The sequence below is a fragment of the Lemur catta genome, chromosome 15, assembly GCF_020740605.2.
Source record: "Lemur catta isolate mLemCat1 chromosome 15, mLemCat1.pri, whole genome shotgun sequence".
NCBI lineage: Eukaryota > Metazoa > Chordata > Mammalia > Primates > Lemuridae > Lemur > Lemur catta.
In genome coordinates, this window is record NC_059142.1 from 24,430,034 (window position 1) to 24,453,728 (window position 23,695).

The window sequence follows — 23,695 nt, forward strand, 5'->3', positions numbered from 1 at the left end:
CTCAGGCTGGTCTCGAACTCCTGAGCTCAAACGATGCGCCCGCCACGGTCTCCCAGAGTGCTAGGATTACAGGCGCGAGCCACCGCGCCCGGCCAATTACACCCTTTTATTTGTTTCACAGCACTTATTACTTTCAGAGATTATCTTGCTTGTTTATTTGTTAACAATATCTATTGTCCCCACTAAAATGTAAGCTCCCCAAGAAGAGGAATTTTGGGATGCTGTTTGCCAAAGTATCTCTCAAAGTCTAGAACAGTGCCCGGCGTAAAAGGATATTTGTAAATATTTTTTAAAAGAATTTATAAATAATGACGGATTACACGACAATAAATCAACCGAGTTTCTCACCACAGCCAGGCTCCGCCTCCAGGAGTCCCCTCCTCTCACAGCGTAGCCGGAGCCTTTGCCTTCGGGCAAAGGAAGTCGTCTGCGCAGGCGCCGTAGAACCGCGGGGCTTTCTGGGTAAAACATGGACGTCCACGATCTGTTTCGCCGGCTAGGCGCGGGGGCCAAATTTGACGTGCGACGCTTCTCGGAAGATGCAGCCAGATTTCAGGTACTGTGAGCAGGGGGCCGAGGCTCCTGTAACTCCGGAGGAGCAGGAGCCTGAGGATGAACCGGCTGCCGGGGTAGCCGGCGCACACGGACATCCCTTGGGGTATTTCCCCTCTTGTGTTCAGCTTACCCGCAGACCTACCTGGTTCAAGCCTTCTATATGAACTGTTTTCCTATCCTATCGTAGACCTAGTTGGGCTTGGCATGGAGACATTCTTTCCCCTCTTCTTAGTTTATTCAAAGCAAAGTTGGAATCCTTTCACAGAGAACATTTTCTCGAAACTGGTGAAAAATTTTTCGAAAACAGAAACAACCAAAAATGGAGAAAACAAATTCTTTCACTGTAGTCTACCCATGGTTAGCTTGGGACGCGTGTAGCTGTACCGGGTATGGTTCTTTTTATTGCTCCAACCCTATGGCGTGTAAGTAACCAATGAGAAGAGAGATTTAGAAATGGGAGATTTTACATAGGGAAGTAGTGAGTGATTAATTGGGAGAAATTAATTGGGGACCATTTGTGGAGAATCTTGAATGTCAGCCTTGCTATTGGGACAAGGGACTTCCTTGTGTGCCTGCGACGTGAGTTTCTTCTTTCTCTAACTGGCAGTGTAATGTAGTTGTTAAGAGTATCAGCTCTGGAGCCAGATTATCTGGGTCCAAACTCTGAGTCTGCCAGTTACTATTTAATATTATAGTTTTGAGACCTTGGTTAAATTACTTAATCTCCGAATACCTTGGTTTTCTCATCTTTAATACTGCTGTTTACCTTGTAGAATTATGAGGATGAAGTAATTTAACATGTATAAAGATGCTTAGAAATCTCTTTGACATATAGTGAGTGTATATAAGTGTTTATTGCTCTTGTGATTATTGTTACTGTTGTAAGGTCAGGAAAGGTATCTTTTTGGATTCCATTTACCCAAACACACTAGTCAGCTTGACAGATACTTGGAGAAAGAATAGAAAAGATGGGGAGTCATTGGACCTATATTCTTTCTGTCAATCTTACGTGAATGAAAGCAATGCTATTTTGTCAGTAGACTTCATATTAAATGTTTTGGGTTTTAGATAGGAAAAAGGAAATATGACTTTGACTCTTCAGAGGTGCTTCAGGGACTGGACTTTTTTGGAAACAAGAAGTCCGTCCCAGGTGAGTGTGGAGCATCACAAACACATCAGGAGCTCCAGAATGAAAAGAAACAAGAAGAGAGCCTAACTGAAAGGAAGAGGGAGCAGAACAAGAAAAAGAGGAAGAAGATAACTTCAGGTTAGTGTTTGATTTGTTATGTTTTTTCTCTTTATTTAAATTTTTTCAATTACAAAAATAATGCAAGCTTATGGTTTCAAGTCAGACAATATAGAGTCATTACTTAGTTGATGGCACTCAGGTTGTTTCCAGGTACTTGTGATTACAAATGTAATAAGGATATTTGTACATATATCCTTTTGTGCAGATATTGTTATTTCTGTAGAATAGTATCCCAAAAGTGGAATCACATGGTGAAAGGATATGCATGCTTTTTTCTTTGAACAGATATTACAAAATAACTTCCCACGCCCTTGTCTGTACTGAATGTTATTGGTCTTACCTTTTTTGCCAATCTAGTGAATGAAACTTTTTTAACATACTTTCTTGACAACTGGCAAGTTGAGCATCTTTTCATATGCTTTACTGGACATTAACATTTCATCTTTTGTGAATTGTCTGTTCTTACTCTTTACCTACTTTTCACAGAGTTTTTTGTCTTTTTCTGCACTGTACTATAGGGGTATTTATTTATTTATTTTATCTGTGATATCTTTTAAGTTTCCTAGACATTTACTTTTTTTGTAAATCCTTAAGTCATACAATGATGAAAAGTAAATTTCCTTCCCACTCTTCATCTCCAGTCTCCTATTTCTCTAGAGGCAACCACTATTAATTTCTTTTGTATTTTTCTAGAGATATTCTATTCACATGTATTTATGCCTTCCTTTAAAAAGACAAATATTCTATATACCTATGTTTATATATATTTTAAAAACATGAATATTATATATATGTTCTGTTGTGAACTTTTTTCCTACCTCTCTCTTTTTTAAAAACAATGTATCTTGGAGATTGTTTGGAATCAGTAGGAAGTACACTGCTTGCTCATTTTAATACAGCAAATGTCCCACTGTACATTCCATAATTGATTTAACAGTTCATTTAACAAGTTCCTGTGTGATGGACATTTAATTTGTTTTCACACTTTTGCTGTTGTAGTGTTGCAGTAAATGTCATTCTACTTGTCTTTGTGTGTATATATGAGTATATCTGTCCAAGAAATTCTTAGAGGTGGGATTGCAGAGTTAACAAATAGATTTATTTTAAATTTAGATATTGTAGAATTATCTACCAGAAACTTTGTATCAGCAGGAAATACTTTGCCTTGTTCATTGTAACAGCGTAGTATCCCATCATACATTGTAGGGATGGTCCATAATTGATTTGACAGGTTCCTGTGTGATAGACATTTAGTACATTGTTTCCATACTTTTGCTGTTACAATGTTATGGTAAAAGTCATTCTTCTAACTTGGCTGCAAGGAAGCTTGATAAAACCTGTCACCAAGATTAACAAGAAAGACATGCACAAACTTAGGAAAAATATTCAAATATTGGGCAAGCAGAAATACACACATAATGTACTGTAATCATTAGCAATAAATGTGTATAGGCCATGAATCTATGATGTATGTGTAGGCATATATCTGTTTTTAATTAGAAAATTCAAGATCTTGTAAATTAGTTATGATTTGGTTCTTAGTACCACTTACCTCATGAAGCAGGCAAAAAAAAATTTTTTTTAAGTCTACTTTGTGACACCCTCCAGCAGTATATGAGAATTTTCTCTTTCTGTAAATTTGTCCCTTCATATATTTTGTACCCCTTTTATATACAGTTGTTCATCTGTTTCTTCTTAATTTATTAAAACTCTTATATTAAGGAAGTTAGCTCTATGTCTAGCATATTATCTTTGCATATATATTTCCAGTTTGCCGTGTGTCATACCTTCTTTATTAATTTATATATTTTGGCCTTCTGAGCATTAAGTTCATTTTTTAAAAAAATTCTCCTATGTTTTCTTATTTGCAGTTTCATTTTGTTATATTAAAATCTTTGACCCTTCATATTAAAATCTGTGACTCCTTATTTGGTATGAGGAGCAAATAGGGAACTAACTTGATTTTTTTTTTTAGATGGCTAGCTAATTCTCCTAATACCATATGTTGCTAATTCATCTTTTCCCTATTAGATTTAAATGCACCTTTAATTGTAAACTTACTTCTTATATATATATATATATATATGTATGTGTATATGTATATATATATATATATATATATATATATATTTTTTTTTTTTTTTTTTTTTTTTTTTTTGAGACAGAGTCTCGCTCTGTTGCCCGGGCTAAAGTGAGTGCCGTGGCAGCAGCCTAGCTCACAGCAACCTCAAACTCCTGGGCTTAAGCGATCCTACTGCCTCAGCCTCCCGAGTAGCTGGGACTACAGGCATGCGCCACCATGCCCGGCTAATTTTTTCTATATATATTTTTAGTTGGCCAGATAATTTCTTTCTATTTTTTAGTAGAGACGGGGGTCTCACTCTTGCTCAGGCTGGTCTCGAACTCCTGACCTCAAGCGATCCACCCGCCTCGGCCTCCCAGAGTGGTAGGATTACAGGCGTGAGCCACCGCGCCCGGCCCTAAACTTACTTCTCATATATATTATATTCAGGTCTATCTCTGGGCTCTGTTCTATTCCATGGATGTGTATTTCTGCATTCATATGCTAATACCAGCTTGTTTTAATTACTTTGGCCTTATATGTTATAAAAATCCAGTATAGTAGAGAGGCATACCATGTTTATTGATTGGGAATCTTAATATTTTCTCCCCAAAGTGATCTACAGAGTCAATGCCATCCCAATTAAAATTCCAGCAGGCCTTTTTATAGAAATTGACAAAGGACCTCATATAACCTATGCAATTTTTTAAAAGATGAATAAAGTTGGAGGACTTATCCTTCCTGATTTTAAGACTTACTATAAAACGACACTCATTGAGATAGTTTGATATTTACAGAAAGATAGATATGAGGGGACTTCAGAAAACTTGTGGGAAAATGGAATTAAAAGATTAAAAATATAAACTTTATTTGTCAGCATAAGATCCATCAAGTTCAGGTACTTTTGTAAGTGATGGTACCAGATATTTAGTTCATCCGTAAAGAACTGAGGGTCCTAGGAATTTAACCTCGTCGATGCAGTCTTTTTTATATTATTAACTGAAGGAGAATGGGTGCCCTTTAAAAATTATTTTTAAGATTAGGAAACAAGGGCCAGGAGTGGTGGCTCATGCCTGTAATCCTAGCACTTTGGGAGGCAAAGGTGGGAGGATCATTTGAGGTCAGGAGTTCAAGACCAGCCTGAGCAAGAACGAGACCCCATCTCTACCAAATATAGAAAACTTAGCTGCATGTGGTGGTGTATGCCCATAGTCCCAGTTACTCAGGAGGTTGAGGCAGAAGGATCACTTGAGCCCAGGAGTTTGAGGTTGCGGTGAGCTATGATGATGCCACTACACTCTAGCTGGGGTGACAAAGCAAGACTCTAAAAAAATTTTTTTTTAATATATTAAAAAGGATTAGAAAACAAAAAGACATCAGAAGGAGCCAAATCAGGACTAAAAGGTGGATACCTAATGATTTTCCATCAAAACTCTTGCAAAATTGCCCTTATTAAATGAGAGGAAAACGAGTAGGAGCATTGCTGTTTGTGATGGAGGAGTACTTTCTGGTGTAGCTTTCCCAGGCAATCAGCTTTGGCTAATTTTCTCAAGACACTCTCATAAGAAGCAGATGTTATCATTTTTTGGCCCTCCAGAAAGTCAACAAGCATAGTGCCTTGACCATCCCAAACAACAGTTGCCATGACATTTGCTCTTGGCCAGTCTGCTTTTGCTTTGACTGGACTTATTAGTAGCCATTGCTTTGACTGTGCTATGTCTTCACAATCATGCTAGTAAAGCCATGTTTTATCTCCTGCTATAGTTCTTCGAAGAAATGCTTCAGGATCTTTATCCTACTTGTTTAAAATTTCCATTGAAAGCTCTGTTCCTGTCTGCAGCCGATCTGGGTGCAATGGTTTTGGCACCCATTGAGTGGAAAAGTTTGCTCAACTATAATTTTTTAGTCAGAATTGTGTAAGCTGAACCACTTGAGATGTCTGTGGTGTTTCTGCTGTTAATCATCTGTCCTTTTCAATCCAGGGCACAAACAAGATGACTTTCTTCCTTGTAAATTGATGTGGATGGTCTGCTGTTGCAGGCTTCATCTTCAACAGCATTTCACACCTTAAAATGAGTTATTCATTTGTAAATTGCTGATTTCTTCGGGACATTGTTCCCATAAATTTTTTGTAAAACATCAGTAATTTCACCATTCTTCTACCCAAGCTTCACCATAAATTTGTTGTTTGTTCTTGCTTCAGAATTCATGTTGCTCTGGTAAGGGCTCTTTTCAAATTGATGTCTTGTCCTTCTCAGTGCCTCAAATTAAATCCCATTCAGATATAAGTTAGTATGAGTTTATTTTGGTGCAAAAAAATTTTGAAATCCACACATAGTTTTTCAGAATATGCATTTTCAAAGAATTTTTAAAGATTCCACATACATGGATCAACAGAACAGAATAGAGCATCCATTTAGTCCATACCTATACATATATGGTCAGTTCTCAACAAATTTTTTTTTTTTTTTTTTTTTGAGGCAGAGTCCCGCTCTGTCACCCTGGCTAGAGTGCCATGGCATCAGCCTAGCTCACAGCAACCTCATACTCCCAGGCTCAAGCAATCCTCCTGCCTCAGCCTCCCGAGTAGCTGGGACTACAGGCATGTGTCACCATGCCTGGCTAATTTTTTCTATACATATTTTTAGTTGTCCAGATAATTTCTTTCTATTTATAGTACAGACAGGGTCTCACTCTTGCTCAGGCTGGTCTCGAACTCCTGACCTCAAGCGATCCTCCTGCCTCAGCCTCCCATAGTGCTAGGATTATAGACGTGAGCCACCGCACCCAGCCAAGAGAAGATATTGAGCTTCAGGAATCTGATTATATCAACACAAAACTTGCCTCTCCATTTCCAATTTTTATGCATCCTATTACTTTCTCTTATCTAGTTGTGTCAGCTAGTACTTTTTCTTTTGTTTAGTGTGAAGGTGTGGCCTGTTTACTACACCTAAGACTGTCATGCTTAAAAATCTTTTAATTTTTTAAAACACATTTTAGAAATTACTTCTCAAGAAGGTACTACCATACAGTGGATATCATCTGTGGATGCAAAGATTGAAGATAAAAAGGTTAAAGGAGAAAATAAACTAACTTCAGGAAAGTTGGAGCATCTCAGAAAGGAAAAGGTTAGAAAAATTTCTTAGCCCCAAAAGTGTATGTTTTTCTGACCTAGTGACTATTTCACTGGACTTCGGTTATTCTGTTGGTAAAATGAATATAGTTTTGTTAAAATAGAAGATTACTTACATTTGTTTAGATTTTACTTTAATGAAAACAAAGTAGGCATTTGTGCTATAGCTAAAAATTTTGAAGTTTAAAAGTTTGAAGTCAAAGATAATATCTATATATCTATATACCTATATGTCTATATATATGTCTTGACCTATTCAAGTTTCAAGATTAATAGTGTGTTTAGAATTAAATTTTTTAAATTTCTTAACCCTTTTTTCATAAACAGGATTTGGCTCCCTTTCTTCTCTGTGCTGAGCTCAATGGTTTAGAATTTAGGTTTTCTTCTGACAGGGATTAGATGATTAGAATTCTTAAGAAATCTATTTTATGACTGGGGAATATGGGGAGTAGGATATAGAAGAAACAACAAATATACCATTTTTGTATCTGCTGTACACCTACCATGTTCCTGAGGGAGAGTTGTGTTTAGTTCACTTCAGGGATTACTGTGTCAATGTGTCAGTAACCCAGAAACCCAGAATCTGGCTATTTGTGGATCAGAGAATGGGGAAATAAACCAAATCAACACTACTAGATTCTACTTTTGGCACTCAGTTTTAATAAGTAGAATTTTAGGGTAATTCATCAAAAAGCATTGGTACTTGGACTCTAAGTACCATATAAAGAAAATAGATTGATTAAATGCCTGCCTTTTAGAAGGTTATATAGGATTAGAAGTTACAGCTATGACGATAACACATTAATATGCATAAGATTTACTCATGGTAGTGATACATTGATATGAAGAAAGCATAGATAGATAGGTTTCATTGTTATGAAGGTCTTCTTTTATCTATGAAATGTATCTAATATCTGTGATGTTTGTGGCTTGGATTTAACCATAAAGTTTCATGTGCTACTAAAGCTTATCCTAGAAACTATTACTAGTGCTTTATAACATCTGAGAATGTATTTATTTGGCATATCCATGGTAGCCCTTTACTTCATTTTTCAGATAAACTTCTTCCGGAATAAGCACAAAATTCATATCCAAGGAACTGATCTTCCTGATCCAATTGCTACATTTCAGCAACTTGACCAGGAATATAAAATCAATTCTCGTCTGCTTCAAAATATTCTAGATGCAGGCTTCCAAATGCCTACACCAATCCAAATGCAAGCCATTCCAGTTATGCTGCATGTAAGTATGAAGGTCTAGAATGCCTGGAACATTCCTTCTTTTGTGTGTTTGCTCATTCTCCTCCCTCTCTCCTTGCAATCTTTCTTTTACCTTATCTCCCCTATTAAAATCTTTTGCTTGCTTTTAAGGTCCATCTCAAATGCCTGTGCCTCCATAAAACTTGTCTTGATCACTACAACTAGATGTGATCTTTTTCCTTTACCAACACCCTTTCCCCTCCACCCCAGTTCTCCATGGTTTTTGGTGTGTTCTTTTCCTTGCAGCATTTATCTTACATTTTACACTACTATGTATTTATACAATTATGTTTATTTTTTCACTTTACTAGAGTGTAAATAAACCCTCTGAGAATGGGGACTATGTTCTGTTCATTCATTGCTGATTTGCTTTATAATGCCCAGGAACTACTTCAGAAATACAAATGCTTTCTAAAATTTTTATATATAACCTGTCTTAATTTTTTGAATACCTTTTATTATTAAAATATACTTTACATACAATTAAATGCATAGACTTTTAAGTGCTCAGTTAATGAATTTCAACAATGCATACCTTGTGAAACAACTACTCCAGTGAAGATGTAGAACATATCTATCACTCCAGAGAATTTTCTTGTGCCTTTTCCATTCAGTCCTCATCCCACCTCTCCTCTACTACTATGATTTCTACTGCCATACATTCATTTTGCCTCTTCTAAAATTTTATATAAATGGAATCATGCATTAATCTTCTGTTTCTGGCTTCTTTTACTCTGCATAATGTTTTTGAAATTCATCCATATTGCATGTGTCAATAGTTTGTTACTGAGTATAATAGTTTTCTGTTATATGAATATACCATAATTTGTTTATCCAGTCACTTGTTGACAGAGGTATAGATTAACTTAGGTTTTAGGACATTAAATTTTCCTGAGGTTTGTCTTTGTAGCAATGAGAGCTGATGTTTTTCCCCACATAACTAAGATGGTTTTCAGTTCTTGTAGCCAAGGGATATGAGTTCCCTTTTCATTCATACTAGTCCTTTTCATTTTCTTTGAGAACTGAAATGAGAATATGTTCATACATTTGAATGATATTGTTGACTCATAGTGAATTTGCTTTTAATTTTTGTTTAAGATTGATGACTTTTGCTTAAAGCTTTAACAATCACAGTGACTTTTTAAAGATTGTCACCTATAAATTGTCATTCAGGTCATTGCCACTTTTTATTTCTTACCTTCAGCCATTGTGTTATTTAATAAAACCTTCCTTTGGGATTGAGCAGTACAGATACCAGGACAAAAAAGTTGGTTTTGTAATTTTATTTTGATAGAAGAGTTTAGTGGAAAAGAAAAACTGAAGTAATGGATATAATTTAGGTTGGGGATTATCTTTGGGTTTTGATTATCCACATTCTTTACCCATTCAAATGGACTTCCGGGGCAATGCTCAGAAACCCTGTTGGGGCGGTGGTGGCGTGCAAGGGATAGATAATGTTAGAAAAGCAGATAGGACTTGAATGATTGGATTCATTATATATAATTTTATATGTTATTTCTACTGCTGGTAGCACTATGACCAGGCTCTGAAAGATATATGCACTTTTCCTTGTAGTATTTAATACACTCTCATGTTTTTAGGGTCGGGAACTTCTGGCTTCAGCTCCTACTGGATCTGGAAAAACTTTGGCTTTTAGTATTCCTATTTTAATGCAGCTGAAACAACCCAGAAATAAAGGCTTCAGGGCCCTGATTATATCACCAACACGAGAACTTGCCAGCCAGGTATGACTTGTAGCTTTTGAAAAGAATGTGTTGTTCGGTGCTAGCTTCAGTGATCTTATTTGAAGGCAATAAAAAGGTCTCAAAAGAGTAAGGCCCATGTCTTCTGTCATGGTCAGTATTCTCTACACAGCACACTGCTCTGTATCTTACTGCATATGGGCAAGTCTTTTAAGTCTTTCTATAATTTTCTAAAGCACGCTGATTTTTAATATTTATACTTCCTTGGTGAATGCTCTAAGATCCTTGAAGTTGAAAGGTTACTGAAATATATAGTCTCTAAAAGTTATTTTTCTTATTTAAAAAAATGAAACTTCATCTCAGTTTTTGAGAAAGTAAAACTATACAGTGAACTGCTCCACCTTCCCAATGTGTTTAGTACAAAATACATGCCAAGTATGAAATAGTCTTATAATAGTACTATATTTGAAAAACAATATGGAACAGGTTGGTTTTATCTCTTGGAACTAGTTTACTCAGCCTGAAGAAGCTACTGAATCTTATTAGGCATTGAAATTTCAAAATGAGAATCTACAGATTATTATGAGTTTAATTTCAGATACTCATGGGTTGGTAATAGATTTATTTTATTAATAATGTAAAGGAGACTATACATCTTGTCCAAGTGTCTTAGCAGCTAATGTTTTCATCATTTTCTGTTTTAGATTCACCGAGAGTTAGTAAAAATCTCTGAGGGAACAGGATTCAGGATACACATGATCCACAAAGCAGCAGTGGCAGCCAAGAAATTTGGACCTAAATCATCTAAAAAGCTTGGTAAGGAATTTATACTTGGGATGTAGAGCATGTGAGAAATCTGAAAGTTATAAATATCCTAATTGCTGTGTAAGGGTTGTCATAGTAATGTATATAATTAGTTTGATTTTTAGAGAAACTAAAGAGGTCCCCTTCCCATTCCACCCGATAGCTATATATAAACATATACCACTGGTTCTCAGCTACAGACAATTTTGCCCCTACCCTCCACTATGGGACATTTGGCAATATCTAGAGACATTTTTAATTGTTACAACTGGTGAGAAGTGCTACTACCCTATAATGGGTAGAGGCCAAGGATGCTGTTAAACATCCTACAATGCACAAGACAGCCCCCTACAACAGAAAGTTATCTGGTCCAAAATGTTACCAGTATTGACACTGAGAAATCCTGCTTTATACTATTGATTTTTAATCTGCCATGGAACTATTCTGGCAGATAAGAATGGCTAACATCCCTACCCCATGTATCAGCCAGAGAATCTGCTTTCATCTGCTTTTTTTTTTTTTTTTTTTTTATCTTGAGCTTCTGAGTAAAATTTTATTTAAAGAAAGGATTTTCCTGGGGGAAAAAAGTTTGAAAATCAAATTGTTGGTTTATAGTGTTCTTGCCTCTTAGAAGTTGAGATGGCTATTCAAAGATAATAAAAAGAAAGTAGGGATATAGTAGTTTGTGCTGTGATGGAATAAAATTATATATATTAGCTTATTAATCATGAAGAATTTTTGTGTTGTTGGCTGGTGAGTATAACTTCCCTTTGCGCGTCATGTTATCAACTGAAATTGAGGAGGCTTAATTGCTAGGTCAAGAGGGATGAATCTTGTTTTTGCAATTTCTACCATTTGTTTTTCCTATAGATATTCTTGTGACTACTCCAAATCGGCTAATCTACTTATTAAAGCAAGATCCACCAGGAATAGACCTAACAAGGTACAGATAATATTTTAATGCCATTTATGTGTGTTTTTCATTTAGTTGATTACATTTTGTCCTCAATTGCTTATATTTTTGCACTTTGGAGCTTGCTGTCTGCCAGCTTCATCACTGTTGGTGCTGAGAATGGTTTTTTTTTTTAACTGACAGAATAACTATCTGGTCTGGAAGAAAGTTACACATTCTGATAAGCAGTTAGTACAGAATTCCCCTAGACGTTTTTGTATTTTCAACAATGGTGATAGAGTTCACGAAGTTTATGCAAAGCTCTTTTGTTGCTAATGGAACCTGATATCTTTGAGGCTAATAGGTACATTGAGCTATGTTTATTTTGTTTTTACTGTTTTCCTGCTTATTTTTCTTATATATTTTTTTGGTATGATAAAGTATATTTGAGAAGCAGCATCATAGTTTGACTTCCTCATGTGTTCCCATAGTTTAATAAAGTCTCTTGGATCTTTTGGTTTAATATCCACAAATTATTTTGTTATTTCTTAGTGTTGAGTGGCTGGTAGTAGATGAATCAGACAAATTGTTTGAAGATGGCAAAACTGGGTTCAGAGACCAGCTGGCTTCCATTTTCCTGGCCTGCACATCTCACAAGGTCAGAAGAGCTATGTTCAGTGCAACTTTTGCATATGATGTTGAACAGTGGTGCAAACTCAACCTGGACAATGTCATTACCGTATCCATTGGAGCAAGGTATTTGATTGTTTTTCCACATTATCCCACTGATTTTTTAAAAAATACAAATCACTTTTTTAGACTGAAGGATATAGGCCTGAGACTAATAAGGGATAGTTTTACTGATAGAAAAATATTTTTAAGGTCAAAATTGATTAAAGATTTTCCATTTTAGAATAATCCAAAGGGTGGTTCTCATCTTGTCATGTTAATATTCCTATCATCCTACTTTTAGGTGCTTTTTCCCATTCACAAAGTACGATATGAGCTCTGTGGCCACCCAGAGGGTTTAAGTTCTTTTATGGCTTAAGTAGGACTGCAGATGAGGAATCTGACATTACTGAGCCACTTGATTTATAATTCCTTTGAAAGAATATTTTGGGGAGCTTTTCATGATAATAAATGCTCAATGGTAGAAAAAAATTAAAGGAAATTATGATATTGCCACTTGATAGAATATTATATAAACTGTGAAATGATAAATATGAAGACTATAGCTATATGAAAAAGTGTTTGTAATATCATATTAAGTGAAAAAGAAGCCAAAGGGAACAATAAAGGAGTACCCCATCTACTTTAAACTTAAAATTCCTTTCTGCTTAAGAATGCTTTTTGGAAAAAATAAAAATAAAAATAAATAAACTTAAAATTCCAGTGTATACAGAAAGCAGGAAAAATTCACCATAAACATAATTTAAAGGTAGATAACAGAATGGGGAAAGTATTTATGACATAGTATAATATATTGCAGCATTTTATAGAGTATTAATGAAGCCATAATATACCTCACCCCCAACTGTTAGCCTATAAATAAACACCTGATAGTCATTAAAAAAAAAGTTTATTGGTATCAATCTCTGGTGTTTAGAAAAACAAAAAGTTTAGCCATATATAATAACAACCTTTAAAATGTTTTCATTATTTTATCCAATAATTTTACATTTAGAAATTTTTTTTTATAAGTAAACAATTAGACACATGAAAATTTATTAGTGGGATACAAGTAAACATCAAAGTTTATTTTAAAATGGTGGAATTATGGGCAATTTACTCTATTGAGTATATTTTTCAAATTTTCCTGCGATAACATTTTTATAATTAGAACAAAGCATTTAAAAATACTTTCATCTTCAAATTAAGGTATAAATAATTCAGTACTTATAGTATGAGTAGAAAAGTTGATTTTGCTAGAGTTGTATATAAATTTTTTTATTTACTTAGCATTCAGGGGAAAAGCAAAAATTGGCTCTTACAAACTATAAGGTATGTTTTCTTCTTAGGAATTCTGCAGTAGAGACTGTAGAACAAGAGCTTCTCTTTGTTGGGTCTGAAACTGGAAAACTTCTGGCCATGAGAGAACTTGTTAAAAAGGTATATTTGGATTACATTCTTGAATTTGAGTAAATTTCACAAAGCCTTACATTACTGGTGGGAGACTCCGAACTATATTGTCATCATCTTACGTCATATTTCGTAATCCATTGGTAAATTGTTAAGAAGCATACGTTGTGCCAACTCTGATCCCAAGGGAAAGAGGCACACCTTTGAGAATATGGTAAGTTTTCTGTTCGCAGCTCAGAGCAGGCTAGGAAAAGATCTACCTGATGCCCCCTCTGTACCTCCATCCCTCTGCTGGTTTCTTATAGAACTCTGGGGCAAATGAGTAAGACACCGAGTGGGAGTTTTATCCTTTCAGTAAGTATTAAGTAGAAGCTGTAGTTAAAAAGTTAAGTATTGGGGTGTCAGGGTGGGGAACAATAAAAGAAATATAAATCCTAAGCCTTACCCTTGGAATTTAGTCTTATTTAGGGGGTAAAATAAATATACTTGTCTAAGATGGTTTCTGATAAAGTGCCATAAAAGGCTAAAGAATATTTTTCTTAAGCATGCATATCGTCGTAATGGGGCCATCAGGGTGAACTGAATTGGTTGAGGAAAGCTTGTAGACAAGATGCTACAGGTTGTGAGAGACCACTGGACATTTTTGAAGAATATTGCCACATAATTTTTAAGGAAAATTAATTAAACAGTAGTATATAAGATGGATTATAATGGGAAAAGGCTGAAAGTAAGGAAACCAATTAGCAGGCTATTAAATTAGGCTAGGTGGAGATGAAGAGGAAATAAGATCAACAGCCTTAGTGGTAGAATGTTAAGTATAGTTGGAGAATGAAAGGGAAGGGTGTTTGCAAGTACCTGGTGACTTTAGAAGTGGTATGCTTTAGTGCTTAAAGCATGGACTCTGGAGCTAGGCTACCTAGATTGAAATTCTAGCTTCACAGTTATAGCTTTGGACACCTTAACCTCTCTCTTCCATAGTTTCTTCACCTATAATATGGTATAATATCTGCCTCATAGGGCTGTTTTAGTATTAGTGAGTTTATAAATATAAACATAGTACTTACAGCAGTGCATGGCACCTAGTAAATGCTATGTTAGTTTTATTAATATTCTTAAGGATATCATTTGGCACTAGGAAATTTAAGGTTTTCCCAGATACTAACATGATTATACACCAGAGCTTTTTAACTATGTAAAAGCTTTGGGAGATCTGTGAACTGTCTGAAATTACATGTAAGATTTTGTATAAATGAATGGTTTCCATTAGAAAACTTCATAGTGTTCGTTAGATTCTGAAAGCATGTGTAAACCAAAATAAAAAGACTAAGAAGCCCTAATATGGACAGCTGAAAATACAGAAAGCTCATTTGAAAGAGAGTAAGAGTTTGATGATAAAAGTGTAAAAATAATTTGCTTAGAGCTAGTAGTTGATATTGACATTTTATTTAACTCAATAAGATAAAGATTCTATTGAGAGAACTAAGAACCAAGGACTAAGCTTTGGGAGAATATCATAATTAGGATAAACAATGTATTAAAAATACAGTTATTACATTTTAAGCAGAAACAAAAAAGTTCTGAGGCAAAGAAGCTAAGAGATGATTGTTTCAAAGAGTTATTATCCATTAGTGTAGGAAAGCTGAAGGCAGATTGATTAGACAAGATTATTGGAATTAGCAAAGTGGAAAATAGTTCAAATTGAGTTATATAATAAGTACCCATTTTGGAGAATGGTGAGGAAGATGGAGGCAGAGTTAGACTACTGGCCTGAGAAATTTGGCAGTGAAAGTACGCTAAATTGAACTGGGTTCTTTATGAACTAAAGTCATTTGAAATACTGAACAGTTCTGTATTCTTTGTTGTGGATTATGTGTGCTGGTTTTTGCCTTCTTTCTTTTAGGGTTTCAATCCACCTGTTCTTGTATTTGTTCAATCCATTGAAAGAGCTAAAGAACTTTTTCATGAGCTCATATATGAAGGGATTAATGTGGATGTTATTCATGCAGAGAGAACACAGCAACAGGTAAAATCAAATGTATACTTTCAAAATTTGAAGAATTACTTAATTTAAAATTATTGGCATTAAATTTATGAAGTACCTGTTTCCTATTCTTTGAGTGATACTAAAGCATTTAATATAATTCTATTAACCAGAGAGATAACACAGTCCACAGCTTCAGAGCAGGAAAAATCTGGGTTCTTATTTGTACAGCCTTGCTAGCAAGAGGGATTGACTTTAAAGGTGTGAACTTGGTGATCAACTATGACTTTCCAACCAGCTCAGTGGAATATATCCACAGGATAGGTGAGTTGTCTTTTTTATCTTCCCCTCTGTTGCCCACTCATCTGTCTTAGCTCTGCTATTCCCTTCAGACATGCTCGTTTTTTAGTGCTATGAAAACTCAGTGACTTTTATATGTGAATCTTGAGAGTCCTTTTCTACCCAAAAAAGTGATTTTTTTATGATCTTATTTCTCTTAGGTCGAACTGGAAGAGCAGGGCATAAGGGAAAAGCTGTTACATTTTTCACCGAAGATGATAAACCATTATTAAGAAGGTAAATTAGGAAAAATGACTTAGTATTAAATTGGCAAAATTGCTTCATTATTCTTATATGTATATTCAATTAAGAGATAATTACAAAATGGCTATGTCCCAAACTCTGTTAATGTCGTTAGTCAACTAAATTTTAGCCATGACAAAAGGAAAAATGATGAAAGGCCTTGTTTTTGCCCTTCCATTATTAGAAGTTGGAAATAACCAATTCAAAATGGAATATTCATTATTAAGTTTCAGACTCAGAGGACTCTTCCAGTAGCCATCAGTTGATGTTACTTACAATGGATTTTTGAATTAGTGAATAGTTTAAAAGTTAATTTCTGAGTCTCTTCAGCCCAGTCAACATTATCCCAGTCAACATTAATGGTGCATCCTTACTCTTAAGGGCAAATGGGGCTTTATATTTAGTCCCAGGATCACCTGCCATATAGGAAAAACCGTAACACTTTCCAGTATTATTCAGTTGTAGCCCTTTAAAGCTGGGGTAACATGATATACTTTCAAAATCTCAGGTCTTAATTTAACCTATCATAGATTTTATATAATACAGAAGTTGAGTTTCCTGTATTTTGGCTGTCTATAGATATTTTTGGTTGATGACAATTGATAGCACTTCACATTTCTAATAAATGAAATTTAGTTATGGCCAAAGGGGGTTTGTACTTTTATTTATCAGTTTTGGTAAACTGATTTTGATTTGTGCCTTCTGAGCTCTGTCATCTGTCACCCTTTGTATTACTTTGAGCAGATTCACATGTGCATGCGTAGAGGGTTACATTCCAACAGTCTAGATCCACCGAAGTTTTCCTCAGCAACTCCAACCATGTGAATCTGATGACCTCAATATCAGAGTAATATGCACTTCAGTTTTCCATCTTTGAAATGGGGATAATGATAGTATTTAATATTTACCACATAGCGTTGTTGTGAGGAGTGAATAAGTTACTTATATGAAAAACTTGCAACAATGCCAAGCCCATAGTAAGCACGGTCACTTAATAAATTTAAGCTTGACTCTGGCTTCAGTCACTGTTTCCTCCAAGATTGGGCTTAGTAGATTTTAGGGCTTGATAAATGTTGAAATTCATTATCATGCTTTAAAAGGAGCTGTAGTTAAAAAATAAATAAATTATTCATTAATGCACTGATTTCAATCCAATGGGTTCTCTCAGTAATCTGTTTACATCTGGTGATAATTGTTAATATATCAGAATGTTTTTCTGGATTACTTTATGTAGTTTTAGTTCCTCTTATGTTGTATAGAGGGTTTATATACATACTCGTCAGCTGGACAAGATACAAGTTTGTTTATTGGTTCCTTTTTCAGTGTTGCCAATGTTATACAGCAGGCTGGGTGTCCCGTACCGGAATACATAAAAGGTTTCCAAAAACTATTAAGGTACTCTTGAATTTACCTGGATCCTCTCTTTTTCTCTGTCTCTTTGTATATACATTCTTTTTGTTTTGGTTTGGTTTTTGTTTTCGTGCCTCTTATTTATTTTACTTTTATAGTGTATGTATGTGTCTCTAAACAGTACATTGTTTAGTTTTGCGTGGTTTTTAATCTTATATTAATATAAATGGTGTCAAACTGGATGTATTCTTCTCTCACTTGCAGTTCCTGCTTGACATTCAGTTTTTTGCTGTTTTTTTCAATTTTTTTTTATTGAGGTAAAATACGTATAACATAAAATTTACCATCTTAACCCTTTTTTTTTTTTTCTTTTTTTGAGAGAGAAAGGGTTTCATTCTGTCATCCAGGCTAGAGTGTAGTGGCCTTATCATAGCTCACTGCAACCTGAAACTCCTGGGCTCAAGTGATCCTTCTCCCTCAGCCTCCCGAGTAGCTAGGACTACAGGCATGCACTACTATGCCCGTCTAATTTTTCTATTGTTTGTAGGGATGGGGTCTTGCTGGTTGCCTAGGCTGGTCTGGAACTCCTGGCCTCAAACAGTCCTCCCACCTTGGCCTCCCAAAGTGTTAGGATTACAGGCGTGAGCCACAGTGCTTGGCCCATCTTAACTATTTTTAAGTGTTCAGTAGCATTAAGTACATTCACATTGTTACAAAACCATCACCACCATCCATCTCTAGAACTCATCTTGCAAAACTGAAACTATGTACCAATTAAACAATTCCCTTCCCATTCCCCAGCCCCTGGCAAACATCATTCTGCTTTCTGTTTCTATGATTTTGACTATATCTCAAATAAGTGGAATCATACAGTATTTTTGGCTTATTTCACTTAGCATAATGTCTTAAAGGTTTGTCCATGTTGTTACATATGTCAGAATTTCCATTCTTTTTAAGGCTAAATAATATTTCCTTGTATGTAATACCACATCTTGTTTATCCATTCATCCATTGGTGGATAGGTGGGTTTCTTCCACGTTTTAGCTATTGTGAATAACATTGCTCTGAACATGGGTGTACAAAAAAATGTCTTCAAAACCCTACTTTCATACTTTCTTGCTTTTATACTCTCTTTTACACATTATACTTCCAACAGTAATACTACATTTAGAGAATTTTAAGATAAAAATTTTGCTTTTAAGTATTTGAATACCATATGTTATTTCCTTCCCATTTTTTTAAAAAAGAAAGTATTTGGTGTGAGTGAAATGTGCCCAGAATTATTTTAGTTCATAAAACTGATAAAAAGCAGATAATTGACCCAAATCAAAGTCTGATGCTTTTTGACATAGGACATAAGGTTAACACAGGACATATTTTAATTATCAATACCTTTTAAAAAGTTGATTGAATTTATCATCCCTTTGGGTTAGCTCTCTAAATGTTATTAGGTAATCCATTAATGTGTATATAGCCCCACCTTAAACCAGTGGTTTAATAAAAGAATTCTGTGATCAAGAATCAAAACTGATTTTAGCTTTAGCTCTTCTAAATGAAGTTGCACTTAATTTATTTCCTCTTTTACTTTTTAACTTTCAGCAAACAAAAGAAAAAGATGATTAAGAAACCATTGGAAAGGGAGAGCATTAGTACAACTCCAAAATATTTTTTAGAAAAAGCTAAGGATAAACGGTAAGTACCTGGTAAGAAAAGCTGCTGGTTTGACTCAACCAATATAGTTATGTTAGGCATTATTTTTCCTTAGGATAAATTTTTAGAAGTGGAATTGACAGGTCTACAGTCTGTTATGAGATGTGATAAAAATAATATATCTTAGGCTGCCTATGATTTGGGAACTTAGATTATTTAATGTTAAAATTTTTCTGTATCTGTGGATTAATGATCTGATTTTTTCCATTTTTGAAAATATGATTTCAATTCACTATAAATTTGAATTGTACTGCCCACCATCTTTACACAGTCTACATTAGGACCATTGACTCAAATTGATCAAGTCTTCCTTGAAGCTCCATAGCCTGGAGGATTTCAGTATAATCTTAGGCTTATGCAGAAGCATATTGTAAAACCTGTAAAAAGTCTTACTTGGGTAAATTTGTAGTCACATAGTTGAGTTTTATGAAGATTTTAAAGCACAGACTTTTTAGCATGCATACAGAGCCACCTTATTTTGCCCAGTAATACTAGGAAGCTACATATTTTGATAGGGGTAGGCCAAAATATTTTGAACAATACTACTCTTTCCACTATTTAAGGAAAATGGCACTCTCCAAATTCTACCAGTACCAAGTTAATATATGCTCTAATAAAATTCCTTAATTCTAATAATTTTTTTACTGTTTCTTTTTTCTTGAGAGTGCCATCAGTGGCCTAGGATACTACCATTGTGAAATAAGTTACTGTTTATTTCCATTACTTCACATCTGTTTTGTGGAAGTCATTAGAAAAAACTGTTTCCGTCAACCAGCAGACATTTACCAAGTTGTCCTGCGAGGTACTTGGTGGTGGTAGGGTATAAAAATGAATATGAAATCAGACCCCTTTCTTGAAGTTAGGGAAAGGAGGTTAGTTTACATGAAAAAAAATTAGAAAATGATTTTTAAATAAAATACGAGTTTAGAAAAGGGAAAGATTATTGTGGATTGATGTAGTTACAGAAAGTTTAAAGGAGGTAAAACTATCTTTAAGGATAGGTAAAATTTAGGCATGTAGAAGGAACAAAGTGAACAAAGGCATGAAAACCAGAATTTACTTTCCTTGTGTAAGTGGAACAAGATTCTTACTTGACATTTTGGTATTGGCGATGGGAAATAATGTTCAGTTCACATATATACAAAGTACAAATATCCCAAAATTTTATTGCTTTTTGTTTTGTTTTGTTTTTGTTGTTGTTGACAGAGTCTCGCTTTGTTGCCTGGGCTGCAGTGCAATGGCATCATCATAGCTCACTGCAACCTCAAACTCCTAGGCTCAAGCGATCCTCCTGCCTCGGCCTCCCAGAATGTTAGGATTACAGACATGAGCCTCTGTGCCCAGGCTGCTACATTTTTTATTTTAATTTTCTGTGGTTACACTTTGTAGGTTACACTTAGAGAATGTCATGATGCTTGGTGACCTTGGTCACCTAATCTTCTCAATAGACTTTTTCTTGTGTGGGTGTGTGGAGGGGTGTCACTGTTATACATGCCTCAGAACCTTATTTTTTGGATGATCTTAAAGTTATGATTACAAATGCAGTCCTTTCAGGCACTGAGCAGCAACTGATGAAAATTTTTACAAAGGTTGAAAATCAACTAGAGCCTAAGATGGTGGCTATGTTGAATTTTAATAAGATATATCAGCATTTTAATTACATTTTAAATGTTGATTTTTATAAGTTTATAGCATTTATACTTCTGTGGTTATTAAAACTTAAAATTATACTAAGGTTTTGAGGACACTTGATATAAACCTTGCTTAAGATGCTTTGGTTGTTTCTCTATTTTCTTTAGATTTAAAAGCTATTTGAATGTACTTATTAATGTAGCATACAAACAAGACCTATCATGATGTGACTCTAGCTTACCTCTCCACTACAGATGTTCCTTTAATGATCCCACCCACGCCTGTAGGCTCAGCTCATACCTCCATGCTGATAAGTCTTAAGTTCATATATTCAGCCCAAACTTCCCCATTGAGCTGCAAACCTAAATGTTTGTTGCCTAGTGGACCTCACTTTGGGCACTACAAACTCAACCAACCCCATGTAGTAGAGGGGAAAGTTGGATTTAGAGCCAGAAGAACTGGTTCTCATACTTTCTGTGTGACTTTGGGGAAGTCACTGTACCTCTCTAAGCCTCCTTCCTCCTATATATAATGTAAATAATTATGTAACTAATAGAAACTGCCTTTTAGGGTTGGTTGGAGGATTAAATGAGTTCATATACATCAAAGAACTTTGTATTACTATAATACAGTGTTTTGACATTGATTGTTTTCTTTTTTCCTTTTCCTGTGTTAACACTTAGTTAATGACATTCACTATTCACCAGGCTCTAGAATCATACTGTCAGGGTTCATATGTACATTTATTACCAGTATGTGATGACTGACAAATAACTACTCTGAGCTTCATTTTCCTCATCTGTAAAATGAGAATAGTGGAATCTTCCTCCTAAGTTTTAGGAAGATTATCCAAATTACACATGGAAAGCACAGTTTCTAAGTGCACTTAATAAGCACTGAATTAATGTGAACTCATTCTGAGGTCAGGATCAGAATCTGTCTTTCATACCATGTAGTAGTGTAGTTTATTGTGATGGTTCTGTATCACTTAAGTGATTGTGATTTTCTAAAGGGCAGACACAATGTCTAATATGCATCTTTGGGTTCCTAGTGCCTCATATACTTGATATAGTAAATGTTGATTAAACTGTTGGTAGAGTTATGGAAAGTAAATATTAATATATCTAGAATTTTCTGACTCAACTTTCCTTACTTTGCTTTTCACAGGAAAAAGATCACTAGTCAGAACAGAAAGAAGAAAGTAGCTCTTGGAGATAAAAGTTAATAATGGACTTTTTAAAAGACTACCCCAGAAATGTAATTTTATGATCCTGGTATGAATGAATGTTGTATCTCATGGAATATTTCAAGTCTTAAAATCCACCTCTACCAAACATTTGAATCAAGTGCAGTCATATGGTGAAGAAGGAGTCTAAACTATCAATGCATCATGTCAAATTTGAATTTGTAGGTGACTTTTAAATGATTCTACAATGGAAATAACTTTCATTGACATTTCTGTGGTTTGAATCCAGAGAGATACTTCTTATAGAAGAACAAAAGCTTATGCTAAAAATAACAACACCCAAAGGTGGTGAACTCTTAAGGATTTTTCCCTTCAAGTGTGAAGGAAGGTGTGCTGTATGCTGTGGAGTGGCATCTGGAACAGAATTTCAAAATAAAGCCTTGACATTGAATGTACTCTCCATACCTCACATACTTTTTTTTTTTTTTTTTTTTTTGCAATGGATGGACAAGAAGCAGCCAAGAAGAAAACTGCTGTTCTCTTTAATATTTCTTAATTTGTTGACAGCCTTTTGAGGTGTGAGCCACAACAAAGACATGCCTCTTCTGTGGCTGGTTATTCAAGTTCCCTAGGATTTTAAATTCTTTGGTCTATTAAGTATCCTTACACCTCAGTGGTAAGGTAGCTCATACCTTAGCTATCATAATGTTGCAACTATAAGATTATGATCTGCCTCTCCTGTTCTTACCTCATTTTCCATCATTTAACCATGCTCTTTTCTAGGTCTTTCCATTTAAGATTATTTTACTTGAAAACTGATCAACATTTTATCCTGATAAGGAGGGATGTTCCTGTTACTTGATATACTACTGGCTTCACTCTCTTATGGCTTATGTGTCCTGAGACTTGATTGATGGCCCTTCAGCCATTTAGTAAGCAGGTCTCTGCCAAAGATAAAGGATTATGATCATATAGTGATGGAAACTATTTGCTATTGGCAGATTTTTCTTAATTGCTAGTTTTGTACAGTGGAATAAAAAAATAGACTTCATACATGTAAGGTACTTAGAGTGGTGCCTTATAATGACATGAATGTTATCAATACTACCACAAAACTATAATATAGATAACCTTTTCTCAACAGCATTTGAATTAAATTTATTTAATTTCTTTTATTCTCAGCTTTTTATTCCAGAGTCAGGACAAGTAGACTCTGTCTTGAATATCTTAATCTCTCAGAGCTTCAGTTTTTTTAATCTATGAAACTGTCTATAGCTCAAGATTAGAAGTACCTAGCACTGTGCCTGATATAGTATACTCAAAACAAATATTCTTTCAACAAACATTATAAATTTTGTTAGGAATACAAGGCTTGATAACACAGTCCTTGTCCTTATAATGTAATCGTGGAGATAAGGTAAGGAACAAGTTAACAGTCATGTGTCAATGACGGATACGTTCTGAGAAATGTGTTGTTGGGTGATTTCATCGTTGTGTGAACATCATAAAGTGTGCTTA

At 34.9% G+C, this 23,695-nt stretch overlaps 1 protein-coding gene across 2 annotated transcripts; it reads left to right on the forward strand.

Moving 5' to 3' along the window:
- Positions 1 to 424: 424 nt before the first annotated feature.
- DDX52 (DExD-box helicase 52) lies at positions 425 to 22,632 on the forward strand. Of its 2 annotated transcripts, XM_045525529.1 has the most exons (15): positions 425 to 556; positions 1,624 to 1,822; positions 6,867 to 6,994; positions 8,056 to 8,241; positions 9,860 to 10,003; positions 10,666 to 10,777; positions 11,636 to 11,708; positions 12,210 to 12,413; positions 13,676 to 13,766; positions 15,637 to 15,759; positions 15,891 to 16,041; positions 16,218 to 16,293; positions 17,623 to 17,694; positions 19,249 to 19,341; positions 22,159 to 22,632. In XM_045525529.1, exons 1-15 carry the CDS (start codon positions 470 to 472, stop codon positions 22,214 to 22,216), a joined length of 1,797 nt encoding a protein of 598 aa, XP_045381485.1. In that variant the 5' UTR covers positions 425 to 469; the 3' UTR covers positions 22,217 to 22,632. The 2 variants fall into 2 exon arrangements, 1 of the variants encoding a protein (XP_045381485.1); XR_006728819.1 differs by lacking the exons at positions 19,249 to 19,341; positions 22,159 to 22,632 and adding an exon at positions 17,044 to 17,146 and having other exon boundaries at positions 459 to 556.
- Positions 22,633 to 23,695: the final 1,063 nt, after the last annotated feature.

Excerpts from the sequence above, each read along its gene's own strand:
- DDX52 (XM_045525529.1), top strand. The coding sequence starts at position 470 with ATGGACGTCCACGATCTGTTTCGCCGGCTAGGCGCGGGGGCCAAATTT. Across the intron at positions 11,709-12,209 it reads CCAGGAATAGACCTAACAAG|TGTTGAGTGGCTGGTAGTAG; the intron begins GTACAGATAATA and ends GTTATTTCTTAG. Across the intron at positions 17,695-19,248 it reads GGTTTCCAAAAACTATTAAG|CAAACAAAAGAAAAAGATGA; the intron begins GTACTCTTGAAT and ends TTTAACTTTCAG.